This window comes from Mytilus galloprovincialis, chromosome 3 (genome assembly GCF_965363235.1).
Source record: "Mytilus galloprovincialis chromosome 3, xbMytGall1.hap1.1, whole genome shotgun sequence".
NCBI lineage: Eukaryota > Metazoa > Mollusca > Bivalvia > Mytilida > Mytilidae > Mytilus > Mytilus galloprovincialis.
In genome coordinates this window covers 47,738,776-47,754,986 of record NC_134840.1, presented here as the reverse complement: position 1 = coordinate 47,754,986, position 16,211 = coordinate 47,738,776, and the positions used below count along the sequence as shown (strand labels likewise).

General features: G+C 31.0%; 1 protein-coding gene across 2 annotated transcripts in view; it reads left to right on the top strand.

Annotated features, from left to right (window-relative positions):
• The window catches only part of LOC143068162 (tectonin beta-propeller repeat-containing protein 2-like), a 34,113-nt gene extending 23,009 nt beyond the window's left edge, over window positions 1-11,104 (top strand). The window contains exons 13-18 of one of the 2 annotated variants that reach the window (XM_076241984.1): window positions 316-543; window positions 992-1,065; window positions 1,160-1,279; window positions 3,065-3,155; window positions 3,867-4,016; window positions 5,155-11,104. In XM_076241984.1, the coding sequence (XP_076098099.1) occupies window positions 316-543; window positions 992-1,065; window positions 1,160-1,279; window positions 3,065-3,155; window positions 3,867-4,016; window positions 5,155-5,309 (818 nt within the window). In that variant the 3' untranslated portion in view covers window positions 5,310-11,104. Of the gene's footprint in view, window positions 1-315; window positions 544-991; window positions 1,066-1,085; window positions 1,280-3,064; window positions 3,156-3,866; window positions 4,017-5,154 lie in introns of both variants that reach the window. The other variant, XM_076241983.1, reaches the window with a different exon arrangement.
• The last annotated feature ends 5,107 nt before the right edge of the window (window positions 11,105-16,211 follow it).

The following is a 16,211-nucleotide window of genomic DNA, read 5'->3' as shown; positions in this document are numbered from 1 at the left end:
TGTGAACAACTTTTGGTCAACTTAATAGCTCATTTTCAAAATTAAACTAAATATAGGTATAATATAAAAATAGCAATACATGAGAAAAATCAAATGTGATTCAAAATTTATACTGCCTTGATGTTTTAGTCTAATTTATCTATAATCAAGGTTTCTGAACACAAAAATAACCAAATATAGGTATACATGGAAATTATCTGAATTATTTTTAAATCTAACTATTACAAGTTAGAATTGAAAAAAAACTGTATAATGATTTTCAGTAAATTATAATTGGAAGCCACAAAGGTTAGGACATCCTTTTGTTTTTTTTAGGTTTAATTTGGGCTCAGCAACCAAATGGTGAAATATTTACATTCACTCCAACCAAAAAGAAAATAAGGACAGAGCAGAGGCCTCCAAAAGGCATGTTTGTGTGTATGAGCGTATGTGAGGAGGCTGTATGGGGCCTGAATGAGGATGGGAAGGTATACATACGTAGCGGCATAGCAGATCACTGTCCTGAGGGTGCCAAGTGGTGTGACCTGGATCTGAAACAATTGGGTATGAGTTTTCTATCTTTTATGATCTTATACATGTTAGATACCAACCAATGACAAAATAACAAATAATCTACAAAAAACATATTCATATATAGAAAGATTTCAATATTCATACACAACCGAAAAATGGCTTACTAGGGTATTCATGTTTATATAAGTAATGGAGTTTAAATCTAGTGACAGAAATCTTCCCCTTGCAATTAGAAATGTTCAATGATTGGAATATTCTTTGTTGGAACACAGCAGGTAATAAGTTGGCGAGATAGCATTCTGGAAAATAGTAATAATAAACAAACTGCAGCAAATACAAAGTTAACATGTAATGTTATCATTTCCCCCTCAGTAAAGCAAATGATGATAATGACAGGTTTTAAAAGTTTTGTGTAAAAAAGTCAACATGGTCTGTATGGTTACTATAGTATAGTATACTGATTTGTTTTTTTATACAGGTGATGCCCATTTAATCCATCTATCTTGTGGGTCTAGGAATGTCTGGGCTATTGACAGTGATGGTGTAGTATACTGATTTGTTTTGTTATACAGGTGAAGCCCATTTAATCCATCTGTCTTGTGGGTCAAGAAATGTATGGGCTATTGACAGTGATGGTGTAGTATACCAAAGGATAGGAGTAAAGGCCCCTTCCACTCACTCTCTACAGGCTGCCTGGTTACCAGTAGACTCGGGACCATCAGGAACCACATTTATACAAGTCTTCACTGGACCTTCAGACCTTTATGTATGTAATCTGGTATTTTATAATTGTAATATCTGATAGAAAAGCCTATGTTTTTAGACATAATAACCCCAAAAATTAATTTCAATAAGCACAAGTACCAACTCTAGTCTTGAACTGTTCTCAAATGTGCTTCTCCAATAAGTCTTTGACATTTAAAGTATAAGTAATATTTTATCTAAAGTATTAATAGTTCATAGTTCAAAAAATATTGGTGTCAAGGAGCTCCTTTTCAGGATATTTGATATTTAAAAAATGGGGGAAAAAGGCTGACAAGTCTTTTATCTTATATTTGCATTGATATTACATGTATTTGGGTCTGAAATCGAAAGAAAAGAAATCTAGATTTTGCTTAAATTTTGGTAAAAGACCCCTTATGCACTAATGAAGTCTTATATGAAAAGAAAAATGGGTGTTGGGGGGCAAAATATTTTACTGTGTATTAATATTCACCGTGTATCATCGTACAGCGGAGATAGGTACTAACCAACCGGACATGATCGATTTTGAACTGACACGGTAACAAAAATTTTTTAAATTGAGAAAGGAAATGGGGAATGTGTCAAAGCGACAACAACCCGACCATAGAGCAGACAACAGCCGAAGGCCACCAATGGGTCTTCAATGTAGCGAGAATTCTCACACCCGTAGGAGTTCATCAGCTGGCCCCTAACAATATGTATACTAGTACAGTGATAATGGACGTCATACTAAACTCCGAATTATACACAAGAAACTAAAATTAAAAATCATACAAGACTAACAAAGGCTTGAGGCTCCTGACTTGGGACAGGCGCAAAATTGCGGCAGGGTTAAACATGTTTATGAGATCTCAACCCTCCCCTATACCTCTAGCCAATGTAGAAAAGTAAACGCATAACATTATTTTATCAACATTCAGTGTACATTTCTCAACATCTGAAATTCCTGCTCCAAAATAATTTTCGCATCGATTTTTTACTTTTTTATTCTAATAAGAACAATTAACTTGTAAATGCGCAAATAGTTGTGAATGTCAACACCAACTTTCAATTTTGATACAATTGTCGAGACATTTACATGTTTTACCTGAAAGAAAGCTAATACAGGGCAAAAGTAATAGTTACCAATCATAAACCTAATTGTGATTACTCATTCCTTGAAACTTTTTGGGTAATAAAGGAGTATGAAAATTTTGTTTTTGTGTACAGTGTACTGCAACTTAACTATGCACCGTACAGAAAGATTTGTGTGGTCAGCTAAACACCGTACAAGACGCTTCTTTTCGGAATAAAATATCGAAAAAAACATATGCATGAAAGATTTCAATGTCAATTATTGATATAACTATACTTATTACATAGTGGCCTTCTATCAGAAAAAGAGTTGCAATTAATATAGAATTATATCGGATAGACGAGTGCCAACTTCTTTGACAAGTATTTGCACATGTTTTTAGTAATTGTCTTGTTTTGGGAAAATAATGAGACATCTCTAATCATCAACCTACGACCAAATCATTTCTTAAAACAACAATTATGTTTAGATTGAGGTACACATTGATATTATGTGCACAAAACAAAAATTTTCGTTACTGTGTGAGGTCAAAATTGGTCACGCCCGCTTGGTTAGTACCTATATCCGCTGTACTGATGATACATGGTGATATTGAACAGTTGTAATAATTGGAATAAATTATTAAAAAAATTTAAAAAAAATATGATATAACTAGTGTCTGATTCTGTTGTCATTACTAAATCTCATAAATAAATAAAACTTGTTGTGCTGTAATGTGTGTTTAATTGATAGGTATGGGCTATAGATAACAGAAGGCAGACTTATGTCAGGATTGGTATAACAGATGACATGCCTATCGGAACAGAATGGATTCACATCCCTGGTAAGTTCATAGCACAATAGTCAACACACAATTTTTTTGCATTCATCATTACTACAATTAAAAAACAATTTAGAATATGTGTATGTCCTGGTTGTTACCAAATTCCTTCGTGCTTGATTCTAGATCAAACTTAATGAAATTGCTGTCAATCACTGTAACATATATGGCCCTATATCTGGAGAACAAAAATTCCACAGCATGTAAATGTTAGATTTATTGATTAGATGTGTATATTATAATGGAGTACTTATACATGTACTTGATATTGTTGTCATATTAGCTTCTATTTCTTTCATATTTTCTAGCCAAAAATGAGATAGCTCTGCTTTACTGCCATGATTAAGAGATTTCGGATTTAAACATTGTTGAAATGTCAAGTTACCTGATTTGGTGTTATTATTATTAGGAGTATTGCTAGAGTGTTTTTATATTTGGTTTGTTGTTGCATTAGCATTCTTGAGTTTTAATATCCAGAAGAAAAGGATAAAAATGTACCTTTGATATATGTGGTGAAATAAAGGATTTAGCGAGATTTTTTTCTCAAACAAAAATAATTTCAAATCAAAATGTATACTGCATTCAGTGAATTTGATGTCCTGTAAGAACTATACATAGACTATTTCAATCTGTTCTTGATCTCTTTTTAATTTTAGATTATCAAAACTTCTGATTTATTAATGAATGTTAATATCTGATGTAATTAATTTTCAGGCATTCAAGCACAAGAGCTTGCCATAAGCAATACATTTCTATGGGCCTTGGACCCAAATGGAGAAGTACTTTGTCGTCATAATATAACTAAAGATAATCCAGGGGGAGACTACTGGAGAAAGATTCCTGGAATATTTCTCCACATCTCATGTAAGTATCTCATATATCAAGCTAACAAATATTTCTAATAATGAATATTTGTCCAGATCTAATGTAGTTCCATCATATATCAAAATAACATTTATTTCTAAATAGAAGTATTTGTCAAAATCTCATAATATTACTTCCTATATCTATAGAACATTACTTTCTAAAAAAAAAATTTTCAAGATCTTATAGTATTACTTTCTATATCTATAGAACACATAACCTTCTTATCAGGAATATTTTTTCATGCCAAATGTGACTGTCAGATATCAATACAAAAATTGAGAGAATCGAATCAAGGCAAATTACATGGTCCGAGTACACAGTTATCGTCCTTTGATTTTCGTTGTCCACGAATATAGTCCTTAGTGTGGACAGTGTGTTACTTGCCAATTTTTGTTATACCCCTTCCAAATTTATTTCTCCATGTTTTATTGCTCATATAGCAAGTAGGGGGGTGAAATGACACTGTAAAAAAATTTGGGTCATAGATATTAATGTAAAGTAGTGATTAGGTCCAGCTGAAAAAGGTAAAAAATTAGCACTTCGGATGCTGTCAAAAGATTTCAAGACCCCCTTAACATAAAATTGTCCATATTTTGAGTTAGAGCTGATGAAGTTTTCTATAACTTTGATATAATTTGTCCCAAAAGTAGTACAACACACTGTAAAAATATTATTGAGAAAGCGCAGGTGGGATTTTTTTTATTTTCATTTATTATCTAAAAGAAATGCACTACGAAATAATTGTGTACTCGGACCACATGTGTATGTACTGGTAAGCAACTATCAGTCACTGTAAGTCCTTCAACAATGTGTCAAACTCACACTGTATAGACACCTATAAAAGGTCTTGACATGTCAACATGTAAATTGTTTTCAAAAGTTATAGTAAAGGAAGTCATCGTATACATCAGATTTTAAATTTCCATATGCCCTTATACTTCATTAACATTAACAAAAGTATCCAAATATTTACACAACCTTCAATTGTCAGTCCACACACACATTTAATCGAGCTTTTTTGAGACATTATAAAAGCATTCTTTAGTTAGTTATAAAAATAGGCCTAATTTTGAACTATCGAAAAATTGCACAGAGGCTCAGTTTTTCATTTAAAATAATATACACTGTATTTCAGGTTCTGTAAATGACCAGTTGTGGGCAATAGGCCGTGAAGGACAGATTTTCTGTAGAAAAACAAGATATCTATTGCGTAAAGATTCGCCACAGGATGCTCAAAAAGGCAGAAAATCATCAAATTTATCCATCAGTGAAGACTGGGAATTAGTGTAAAACATTTACTTTGAATGAAATTAAACTTTTTTTTCATAGACATAATACACTTAATTTCAAAATTTTTGTGGAAGAGCTCATATTATGAATTGAGAGGTTCTAAATTTAGAAGGAATACATTTTTATGAAGAATTTGTTCAGATTTGTTATACGACCGCAAAATTTGAAAAAATTTTCCTCGTATATTGCTATCACGTTGGCGTCGTCGTCTGCGTCGTCGTCGTCGTCCGAATACTTTTAGTTTTCGCACTCTAACTTTAGTAAAAGTGAATGGAAATCTATGAAATTTTAACACAAGGTTTATGACCACAAAAGGAAGGTTGGTATTGATTTTGGGAGTTTTGGTCCCAACATTTTAGGAATTAGGGGCCAAAAAGGGCCCAAATAAGCATTTTCTTGGTTTTCGCACTATAACTTTAGTTTAAGTTAATAGAAATCTATGAAATTTTGACACAAGGTTTATGACCACAAAAGAACGGTTGGGATTGATTTTGGGAGTTTTGGTTTCAACAGTTTAGGAATTAGGGGCCAAAAAAGGGCCCAAATAAGCATTATTCTTGGTTTTCGCTCAATAACTTTAGTTTAAGAAAATAGAAATCAATGAAATTTAAACACAATGTTAATGACTACAAAAGGAAGGTTGGTATTGATTTTGGGAGTTTAGGTCCCAACAGTTTAGGAATTAGGGGCCAAAAAGGGACCCAAATAAGCATTTTTCTTGGTTTTCGCACCATAACGTTAGTATAAGTAAATAGAAATCTATGAAATTTAAACACAAGGTTTATGACCATAAAAGGAAGGTTGGTATTGATTTTGGGAGTTTTGGTCCCAACAGAATAAGGGGCCCAAAGGGTCCAAAATTAAACTTTGTTTGATTTCATCAAAATTGAATAATTGGGGTTCTTTGATATGCCGAATCTAACTGTCATGACTGTGTATGTAGATTCTTAACTTTTGGTCCCGTTTTCAAATCGGTCTACATTAAGGTCCAAAGGGTCCAAAATTAAACTTAGTTTGATTTTGACAAAAAATGAATCAGTTAGGTTATTTGATATGCTGAATCTAAAAATGTACTTATATTCTTGATTATTGGCCCAGTTTTCAAGTTGGTCCAAATCGGGGTCCAAAATTAAACTTTGTTTGATTTCATCAAAAATTGAATAAATGGGGTTCTTTGATATACCAAATCTAACTGTGTATGTAGATTCTTCATTTTTGGTCCTGTTTTCAAATTGGTCTGCACTAAAGTCCAAAGGGTCCAAAATTAAACTTAGTCTGATTTTAACAAAAATTGAAATCTTGGGGTTCTTTGATATGCTGAATCCAAAAATGTACTTAGATTTTTTATTATGGGCCCAGTTTTCAAGTTGGTCCAAATCAGGATCTAAAATTATTATATTAAGTATTGTGCAATAGCAAGTCTTTTCAATTGCACAGTATTGCGCAATGGCAAGAAATATCTAATTGCACAATATTGTGAAATAGCAATTTTTTTTTTAATTAGAGTTATCTTTCTTTGTCCAGAATAGTAAGCAAGAAATATCTAATTGCAAAATATTGTGCAATAGCAAGATTTTTTTTAATTGGAGTTATCTTTCTTTGTCCAGAATCAACTTAAATCTTTGTTATATACAATATACAATGTATATTCACTTTTTACTACCAACTGATAAATTAAAATAATCTTTACCATTCAGTGATAACAATCAGTTTTTTTTACATCTTAATATTTTATGATGTATTTAAATGAGTAGTTATTGTTGCAAACTCCATTAGAAATTTTAATTGAGATTAGTTTTGGAATAAGGGAAAGGGGGATGTGATTAAAAAAATTGGGTTCAATTTTTCTCATTTGAAATTTCATAAATAAAAAAGAAAATTTCTTCAAACATTTTTTTGAGAGGATTAATATTCAACAGCATAGTGAATTGCTCTAAGAGAAAACAAAAATTTTAAGTTCATTAGAACACATTCATTCTGTGTCAGAAACCTATGCTGTGTCAACTATTTAATCACAATCCAAATTTAGAGCTGAATCCAGCTTGAATGTTGTGTCCATACTTGCCCCAACCGTTCAGGGTTCAACCTCTGCGGTCGTATAAAGCTACGCCCTGCGGAGCATCTGGTTGATAATGTAATGACTAACGGGTATAAGGTAATTTTTTCTAGCTTTTTCTAGTCATTTGAATAAGTAAAATCAAGACTTAAAAAAAAAGGGTTGTAAAAAATAAAACTGCCAGCATTTATTACTGGCCTAGGATCAATACCATGACCTGTATTTTATGCAGAACCCAAATGTGATTATAAATCAGGGTATAGAAAACTTTTGGGAAAAAAGTGGAAACTATTTTTGTTCAAGAATATTTATGAAAAAGTGAATTTCTGATGATAACAGTACAGTGTTTTACATCAATAACACTTTGGTTTAAACAGTATTATATTTCTTTTTTATCCATTTTTTTCATAATTTCTATAGTGTCTATAAATCTACTCAGCATATAACATATAATTATCATTCCATCATTATTTTTTTTAAACTAAAAAATATATTTTTTTAATTTATTTTTTCTTTAAATCTCTTTTGGGAATACTTTTTCACTGTTTAATATATTATTTGTTATAGAAGTTATAAAAACTTGGAAAATCTTGTTTTCCATAAATTATGCTTATACTTATTATATTTATTTGTTTATTGATCATGTTGATGCTTCAGAGTTTGATATGAATACAATTTTAGAAAATAATACATTTTCTGCTAAGGTTTGTGTTTTCATCGTGTACTTGACCATTGGTATTGTCAACTTTTTTCAATCATAAGATGTTTATTTTTTGTACAACAAATCCTTTTGTCATGAAACTTTTGTTTACTTAAGTTGGTGATAGGTATTTTTCAAGACTGGTGTAAAGCTTTAAAACTATTTTGTTGGCTTTGGTGCTATCCTATAGTGTGCTATGTGATTAAGTGTAGTAGCTTACATTTTGCATGTGAAATTAAAATATGACCAAACATATTACTGGTAGTTATATATTTATTTAAGGAATGACTGTTATATTTTTTCTGTCTTTGAAGAAATAACATAAAAAATGTGGTGCACACTGAATAAAGCGCACAGCGGGTTATTTAACAGTGTGCACCACATTTTTTATGTTATTTCGAATAGACAGAACAAATACTTATAATTTAATTCTAAATTCCATTTTAAATCGGCGTAAATCAAGAAAAAACGTTGATGACGTCATGGTCACATGACAAAATTGTGTCTATGATATGATAAACAAAACGACATCAGCCAATCAGAAGAAGCGTTACATCCAAAATTAAATTATAATGTTATATCTACCTATTAGATACTTATTATTATTAATTCATATCAAATAAACATATTGTATGAAGGCTATTGTTTTCTTAGCTTTTAAGTTGATTACTTTGCACAAGTTTCATCTCTTACTCTTTGTACATTTATTTTGGAAAACAGATTGAAAGATCATGGCTGTTTAGCACTTGGTCAGATATATTTTAAATTCAGTTTCAGAAATTTATGCATTCTGAGTAATATTTTTAAAGCCTATACTAGAATGTTGTAATTAACAACATTGGAAACAGTTAATATCAAACCATTTGTGTAACATTGATTTTGAATTGCAACAACATTAGTGTCAAGAGATTTTGAATGTGGAGTTATATTACTTTTAATGCAAGATCCATCTAAAACTAAATATGTCAGAAACAAAGTATTCAAAATGCATTATTCAGCCCTCTTTTACTTTATTCAAAACATTAAAACACTAATTTTCAATTTTTTTTGTTGGTTTAAAAGTACTGCTTCATTTTAGTATTTAACATGATGCTTCTTGGCTGCCATTTCAACCAGTTCAGAATGTGACCTCTCGTCCTTATCTGATTTTGTTGTTCTTTAAAACAAATGAAAAAAATCAATAGTATTGCTAAACAATAAAAAAAAACATTGCATAAAGCTTGCATCAGGTGTATAAAATAAAGCATTTTAGACACCCATAGGTGAAGCTTAATTTTGTAAAATGGGACAAGTTGTTCCTCGGTTTCACTGTTTATAAATGATATGTAACAGCTTGCATTTTTCTGGTTATTTGTTATATATATTGAGGTAATATGCCTTCAAATTATGCATATGACATTTTTAACCATATTTGATTGAAAAAAATACAGACATGTGTTTTCAGTTTTTAATATGCTCAGCCTATGTTTTCCTGTCTGTGCATCCTTCCGTCCGTCCATTTGTCCATTAGTCTGTCCCACTTCAGGTTTTAAATTTTTGGTTCAGGTAGTTGAACATTAAGTTGTGCTCACCTTATCTGAAAACTTAAGTACATGTTCTGGGTAATACATGTATGTTTATTGTATTGTTAACATTTTAAATGATGTGATGATTTACACTTGACCCTAATTTCAGGGTTCACTGAAAAAAGAAATGTTAAAATGTGAGGGGAGCATTTCCTATAGACACGTATTCTTACTTTTTTATTGAATCGCATCGTCTTTTTTGCAGAACATTGTTATTTACGAGGAAATTAAATTTAAATAGATTATATTTTTAAAATAAACTGTGATATATTAGATGTTTGTGATTTTTAAACAAATTTTCTTTTAGCTTTTTGAAATATAGTTCGCAGTAGATAAAGTATAAGATATTTAAAAATGTGTCTTTTTTTATTTCTGATTATTTCGCTGAACAAGGAACTTGCAATTGCCATGAATGCTTATAGTTTCGTTTGAACTGTGTTCATTTTGTAAATTAATTTGTGAATTTGATTTCACTCAACATTACCAGAAAATAGAGCAGGTTAAGTACATATACATGTAATTATAAACCTAAATAGAAACCATGAATTGAAAAGAATATTTTTTTGTTTCAAGTTGCCACATCAGTGCCGTAAAGTTTTATCATGGTAACTCTCAGAAAATTGGGAAAAAATGTTTTTGAATCTTAGTTTCAGAGATTTTTTTAAGGCGCCAACAAATTTTCAATAGCTAGTTAATTTCATAAAACTTTTTTGGAAATATTTTTTTAAGAACAATCCATTCTACAAGTCAATTTAATCCTTATTCTCTTTGAGTTGTGAATTGGTCAGTTTGTAGTTATTTGGTAAAGGATTTGCTATAGGGATTTACATCTTATATATACCAGTTCAAGGTGCTTGGGGCACTGAGGACTACCTTACATCATTAACAGTTTATATTTAGTAAGATATTTTCAATGAAATATTTTTAGCTGAATTTCCTATATCTTTTTATTGTTATTACTTGCACAATCTTACTTTGTTATTAGTTTAAATGTGGTGTCCCCTTACTCTATACTGTAAATTTAGAGTAGATAGGTAGCACATATAAACTTCTTTCATAATAAGATTGTGTTAGTAAAAGTAAGAACACATTTAGTTATGTATTAATGATTTGTACTTCATGTAGAAATAACTACAGATATGTTCCTAATATAGGTCAATATTTTTAGGTCTGTTATAGTACCAGTAAGTACCATTACATTCCAAATCTTTGTAAAGCTCAACTAGAATAATTGTGTTATTATAACCTTTCATTGTATGCATTGTAGACTCTTGTAACCATGTCATAGAGTTTTATTTTTTTTTTGCATTTTATTTGCTGGAGTAATGTAGACTTGGATAAATTACAAAAATACAATGTATATCTTTTTTTTCCAATGAAGGAATCAAATGGCAAAATCATATTTGTGTGTTAAGTTCCATTCTTGTGTGAGGTTTAAATTATTCATATACCATTAAAAGTTGGGGAAAAAGTATCTAGATATTTTTTTTTCTTGTGTATTAGAAAAACCAACAGGAAATTTCTTCTAAAGATCATCATGTGAGGTCATGAGGATGCAAAAAGACACTGGTAAAAGCCAATTACATATTGTACAGTTATGTACCAGAAACAAATAAAACAACATATTACATGTCTATGGAGGGGTATGTGTTCAGTGAAACAGAGCTTTATAAAAAATAAATGGGAAATGTGTCCATTCTCCATAGGGACACAGATGATGCCCCCTTTAGCATATAACATTATAAAGGGACATAACTCAAGACTGTAAACGTGAAACTGGCAAAATTTGAACTTAAATAAAGTTTAGTGGTAATAAGCGTTATATATACATTTCATTATATTTAGGCGAGATAAACTTAAGTTAAGAGAACAGAAACACATTTGTAAAGGGGCATAACCATAGAATGGTAATACAAGTGCTTGTAAGCACTGAATGGTAAAGATTGCTTCAATTTATCAGTTGGTAGTAAAATTGAATATTGCATTGTATAAAGCATTGGTTTTAGTTGATTCAACTACCATTCTGGACAAAGAAAGATGACTCCAATTTTCAAAGAAAATTTTGAAAAGCATTGATTGTAGTTGATTCAACTAAAATCATGGACAAAGGAAGATAACTCCAATTTAAAAAAAATTTACTTGATTGATATTTTTGAAATTTTTCAGTAAGTTTTCCATTTGAAAAGGGCATAACTCTAGAACAGTAATAGTGACGCCCCCAAAAGTCAACTTGATCTGTATATTGTAGTAATAAGCATTGTGTATAAGTTTCATAACATTTGGTTGAGGCAAACTTAAGTTAGAGAATGGAAACGAAAAATTTAGCAATTTTTCCATTTGTAAAGGGGCTTAACTCTAAAATGGTTAAAGTGATGCCACCAAAATTCAACCCTAATCTGTATTTAGTGGTAATAAGCATTGTGTATAAGTTTCATTACATTTGGTTGAGGCAAACTAAAGTAAGAGAATGGAAACCAACTTTGGGACGTACAGACAGACAAGGGTAAAACTTAATGCCCCCTCCACTACGGCGGGGTCATAAAAATCAAATCAAATAACGTTGCTATTGTGGTTGAAAATAAAACATACAGATCAAACTGCAATTTTTGGCTTATATATAACTTGAAAAAAAGCAATTGGAGAAAAACTGAAAGGGAAGAAGTCAGCACAACAAACTATCTACCCTTAAAATTTTAGAAAATCTGTCTACCTGGTTTGAAGTTATTTCCCCTGAAATGATGTTCACAGTTTTTGACTTGTCTTGAAAACTATAGGAGCTAGTTGCAAAAAAGACCTGCAATAAAGAATGTATCAACCTGAAAATAGGAGAAAATTCAATTTTGGAGTTATTGCCCCTGAAACATATTTTGATAGATTTTGCAATATTTGGCACTCATAGTTCAAATTGTACATTTTGATGTTGGTAAAATACATTTTAACATATAAACTCAAACACACATATTAAAGGACAGTAGCTCTTGGAGATTTAAATTTCAAACAAACCGGCTGTTTTCCATGGTCCAACTGTCAGCCAGTTTTGAGAAGTTTAAATGTAATAACCAATGAAAATGTAAATGAGGTCCAATTTTATAGTACATACAGGACAGACATCTACACCTTACAATCTTTAAATTAAGCTGAGCTGTAGATTTAATTATTTAAGATCCAGACTTATCCAGGAAAACTTAACATTTTTCAATGAACCATGAAAATGAGGTCATGGTCAGATGATAAAACCCAGACAAATATGCACACCTTACAATAGTTCCATGCACCAAATATATTTGACCAATTTCTTACTTTTGTAATAGATGTATGTAAGAAACAGACTTAACATTGATCACTGAACATGAGGTGATGGTATGATGAACATAGCCAAACAAACAGAAATGTGCACTTTACAAGTATCCAATACTCCAAATATATAGCTTACTAGCATTCGAAAAGCAGACCAAAGCACAAAATGTTATCAATGAACAATGAAAAAACGGTGAAATTTAGGTATTTACCCTACTGCCTATATAGTATCAAGCGCTAATATTGATCAATGAAAGTAGGTCGGGTCAGGAGAACCCTGTCTGATCGACATGTAGACCTTGCAAGGAATCTGTATACCAAATACAATTACCCTTCTCTTCATAAAAGGTGAGACACATGACAAAAAGATATACATTTTTTCAGCGGTCATTGAACTATGAAAATGAGGTTAATAAGTATATTGGACATATGACAGATGAAAATTTTGTAACATTAGGCATCTTGATACAACAGATAAAGCATCTGGTTCTTCAACCCTCTGAATATAAAGCTAAACTCCACAATCAGGTAGTATTCTGAATGTCATGTATTCTGTGACTGTTAGTACACTCGCACTACAGATGCAATAATAATGACTTAAAGTCATCATTAGAGAGCAATTATTTGTCTTGTTTACCAATTTTCTTTACAAAAAAAAACATCAGCTTTTCCATTGGAACAACTTTATTCCTCTTTTTGTTGTTCCTTTATTCACACGAGGCAGACATCATACAGGAGCTTCTTAGGAAGAATGATATTTTATAAATACCTATTCAAGTTTGTTGACCTTTTAACAGATGACAAGGGATATGTTCCAAATGCAGTAACCACATTCCTGTCCATCTTTTTCCTGAATTCTACACATCACGGGGTTTTTACATGAGCAAAGTGCTTCACACCACATGTGGAACAGGATCTGTTTATTTTTCTTGGGAGACTTAGGTCAAAATTGATCTTACAAGAACTAATATGAACACAGCCACTGAATTAATTGTCAGATGTCTCCTTATAGCCCTAGAATAATTTTTAAACCATTTTGTTATTTTGCAGACATTAAAGTTGAAGAACTACAAATCAGTGAACATGCCTTAAATCGCAAGTCAACTCTTTATAGGAGCAATAACCTTTGGAAGAAAGATCTATTTTTTGACACTTTGTTTCTGGAAATCATCTCTTTACAATTTTCTAGAAAACAGGTAAAAACACCCAAAAAAATCCATAAAAAGCAGTTTTATTGAAGGCAATAACTTAAGTGTATGAAAAATACAATAATGTTGACTTATTTTAGATCGGACAGGGAAAATCATTTACTCTGGATCTAGTACTGTGGAATAATTCAATAATGTTGACTTATTTTAGATCTGACAGGGAAAATCATTTACTATGGATCTAGTACTGTGGAATAATTCCAACACAACTTTTTTTTAAGTTATCATTTTTAAATTTATACGCACTTGTATAAATTTAATGTAATATAGGTGGGAAAAAAATAAAATCCTTGAAGAACCTACCTTTTGTTACGATGATAAATTGTTTGTTCTCTTCCTGATTATACATGAAATATTTGTTACTAGATTTTAAGCAAGCAACACTCACTAATTGATCATGTTTTGTGACATAGATATAAATACCTTAAAGTAAACATAAAATTGAAAATGGAAATGGGGAATGTGTCAAAGAGACTACAACCTGACCTAAGAGAAGAAAACAGCCAAAGACAACCAATGATAACTATTATGATGGCAAGACTACTCCTTATATATCAGTTCTTAGCCTACTAAAGCTCACAGAAAAATAATCTGTATGATGATGTGTAGCCTTTTCAATGCAGACTTGAATAGTCTGCTGTCTCCATGTACATATAATATTAGCAGAAGTGGATCAGTCAAAGTACATGGTATTGTAAAGGAAAACCAAGGTTTGGCAGAATTCTGTCATGTCATTGTGAAGGAGTTGTGGATTAACAAACAGATGTTGTAAGGCAGAAACTGTTAAGAGTCAAGACTAAGTTTATAGTCCAGTCAATCTAGCAGAAATTTGACCCTAACCTGAAAGTAATTGCAATAGAAGATTTTAAAGTTTAATCCATAGCATTATACCCCAAATATACACAGAAAAAAGTCCCATAAAATCTTACTTGAGGAAGACATAAAAATCACCATTTAAAATTCCTATGGAGATTTGCATTGAAAAGGGAGGTTACTCTTGCAAAAAAGGCAGAAATATAAATAAAAATTGATAAAAAAATAATAACTTTACCACTTCTATTCATCAGAATGTATTGATTCTTGAATTTTTAGCGGTCTTTAGAGTATAACAAACAACTCTACAGGTGTTTTTATATCTTTTATCAAGCTATACTCTAGATTTCGTAATTCATTAAAAATAATTAAGCATGTATTCTTCTTTTTGTGGTTTAAAGTTTCTTTAGAGAAGTGAGATGCTGAAAAATTATAATATACAGATATAAACAATACCAAATTTTCACATTATTTGTTTCAAAATGGTCACAAAGCTTCAAATTTGCAATTTCTTCAATGAAAAATGCACACAAAAAAAACAACTACCCATAACATTTCGGTTTTGTACATTTCATGAGCAGAAGATTACATAATTTAGTCAAATGCCAACTTATAACCCCATCAAAGTATCATACTTTACATAAATTTCAAGAAAATAAACCAAAAACTGACCAAAAAAACCTTATTTTTGTGGAGTTATCTCCCCTTTCAGCCATAATTTGCATAGGAAATTAAAAATGCTGATTTTGAGATTTTATGGGACTTTTTTCTGTGTATATTGAGGGCATAATGCTATAGATTAGAATTAAAACATTTTCTGTTGCAATTAGTTTGAGGTTATTTCTTAGTTTGACTGGACTAGTTTCTGCATGGGAAACCTCAAAATGAAAAAAAATTTAAAAGCAGCTGCACAAATTTATGTCCTAAAGAGAATCTTTGCATGTTTGGTTGAATTTTGTCAAGATTTTTTCTACTGTGGAGGTGTTTTATACCAGTTGAGGATAATCAAAGTGTGACACTGACTCAGAAGTTATCCCTGTTGTTACTTAACATACACAGAACATTGTCAGGTAACTATATTTACTTATATCAACTATTCATCCACAAAAGATATGTTATTATCAACGCTAGTTGGGTGGTGAAATATTGGGAGCAGTCACGTAATAAAGACTCACATTACACAGTTCTCTAACCACTTTTGTAATTATTGTATACTATTATGCCAGTGATCCTGACATTTAAGCTATACTCAATCCTTTTTTT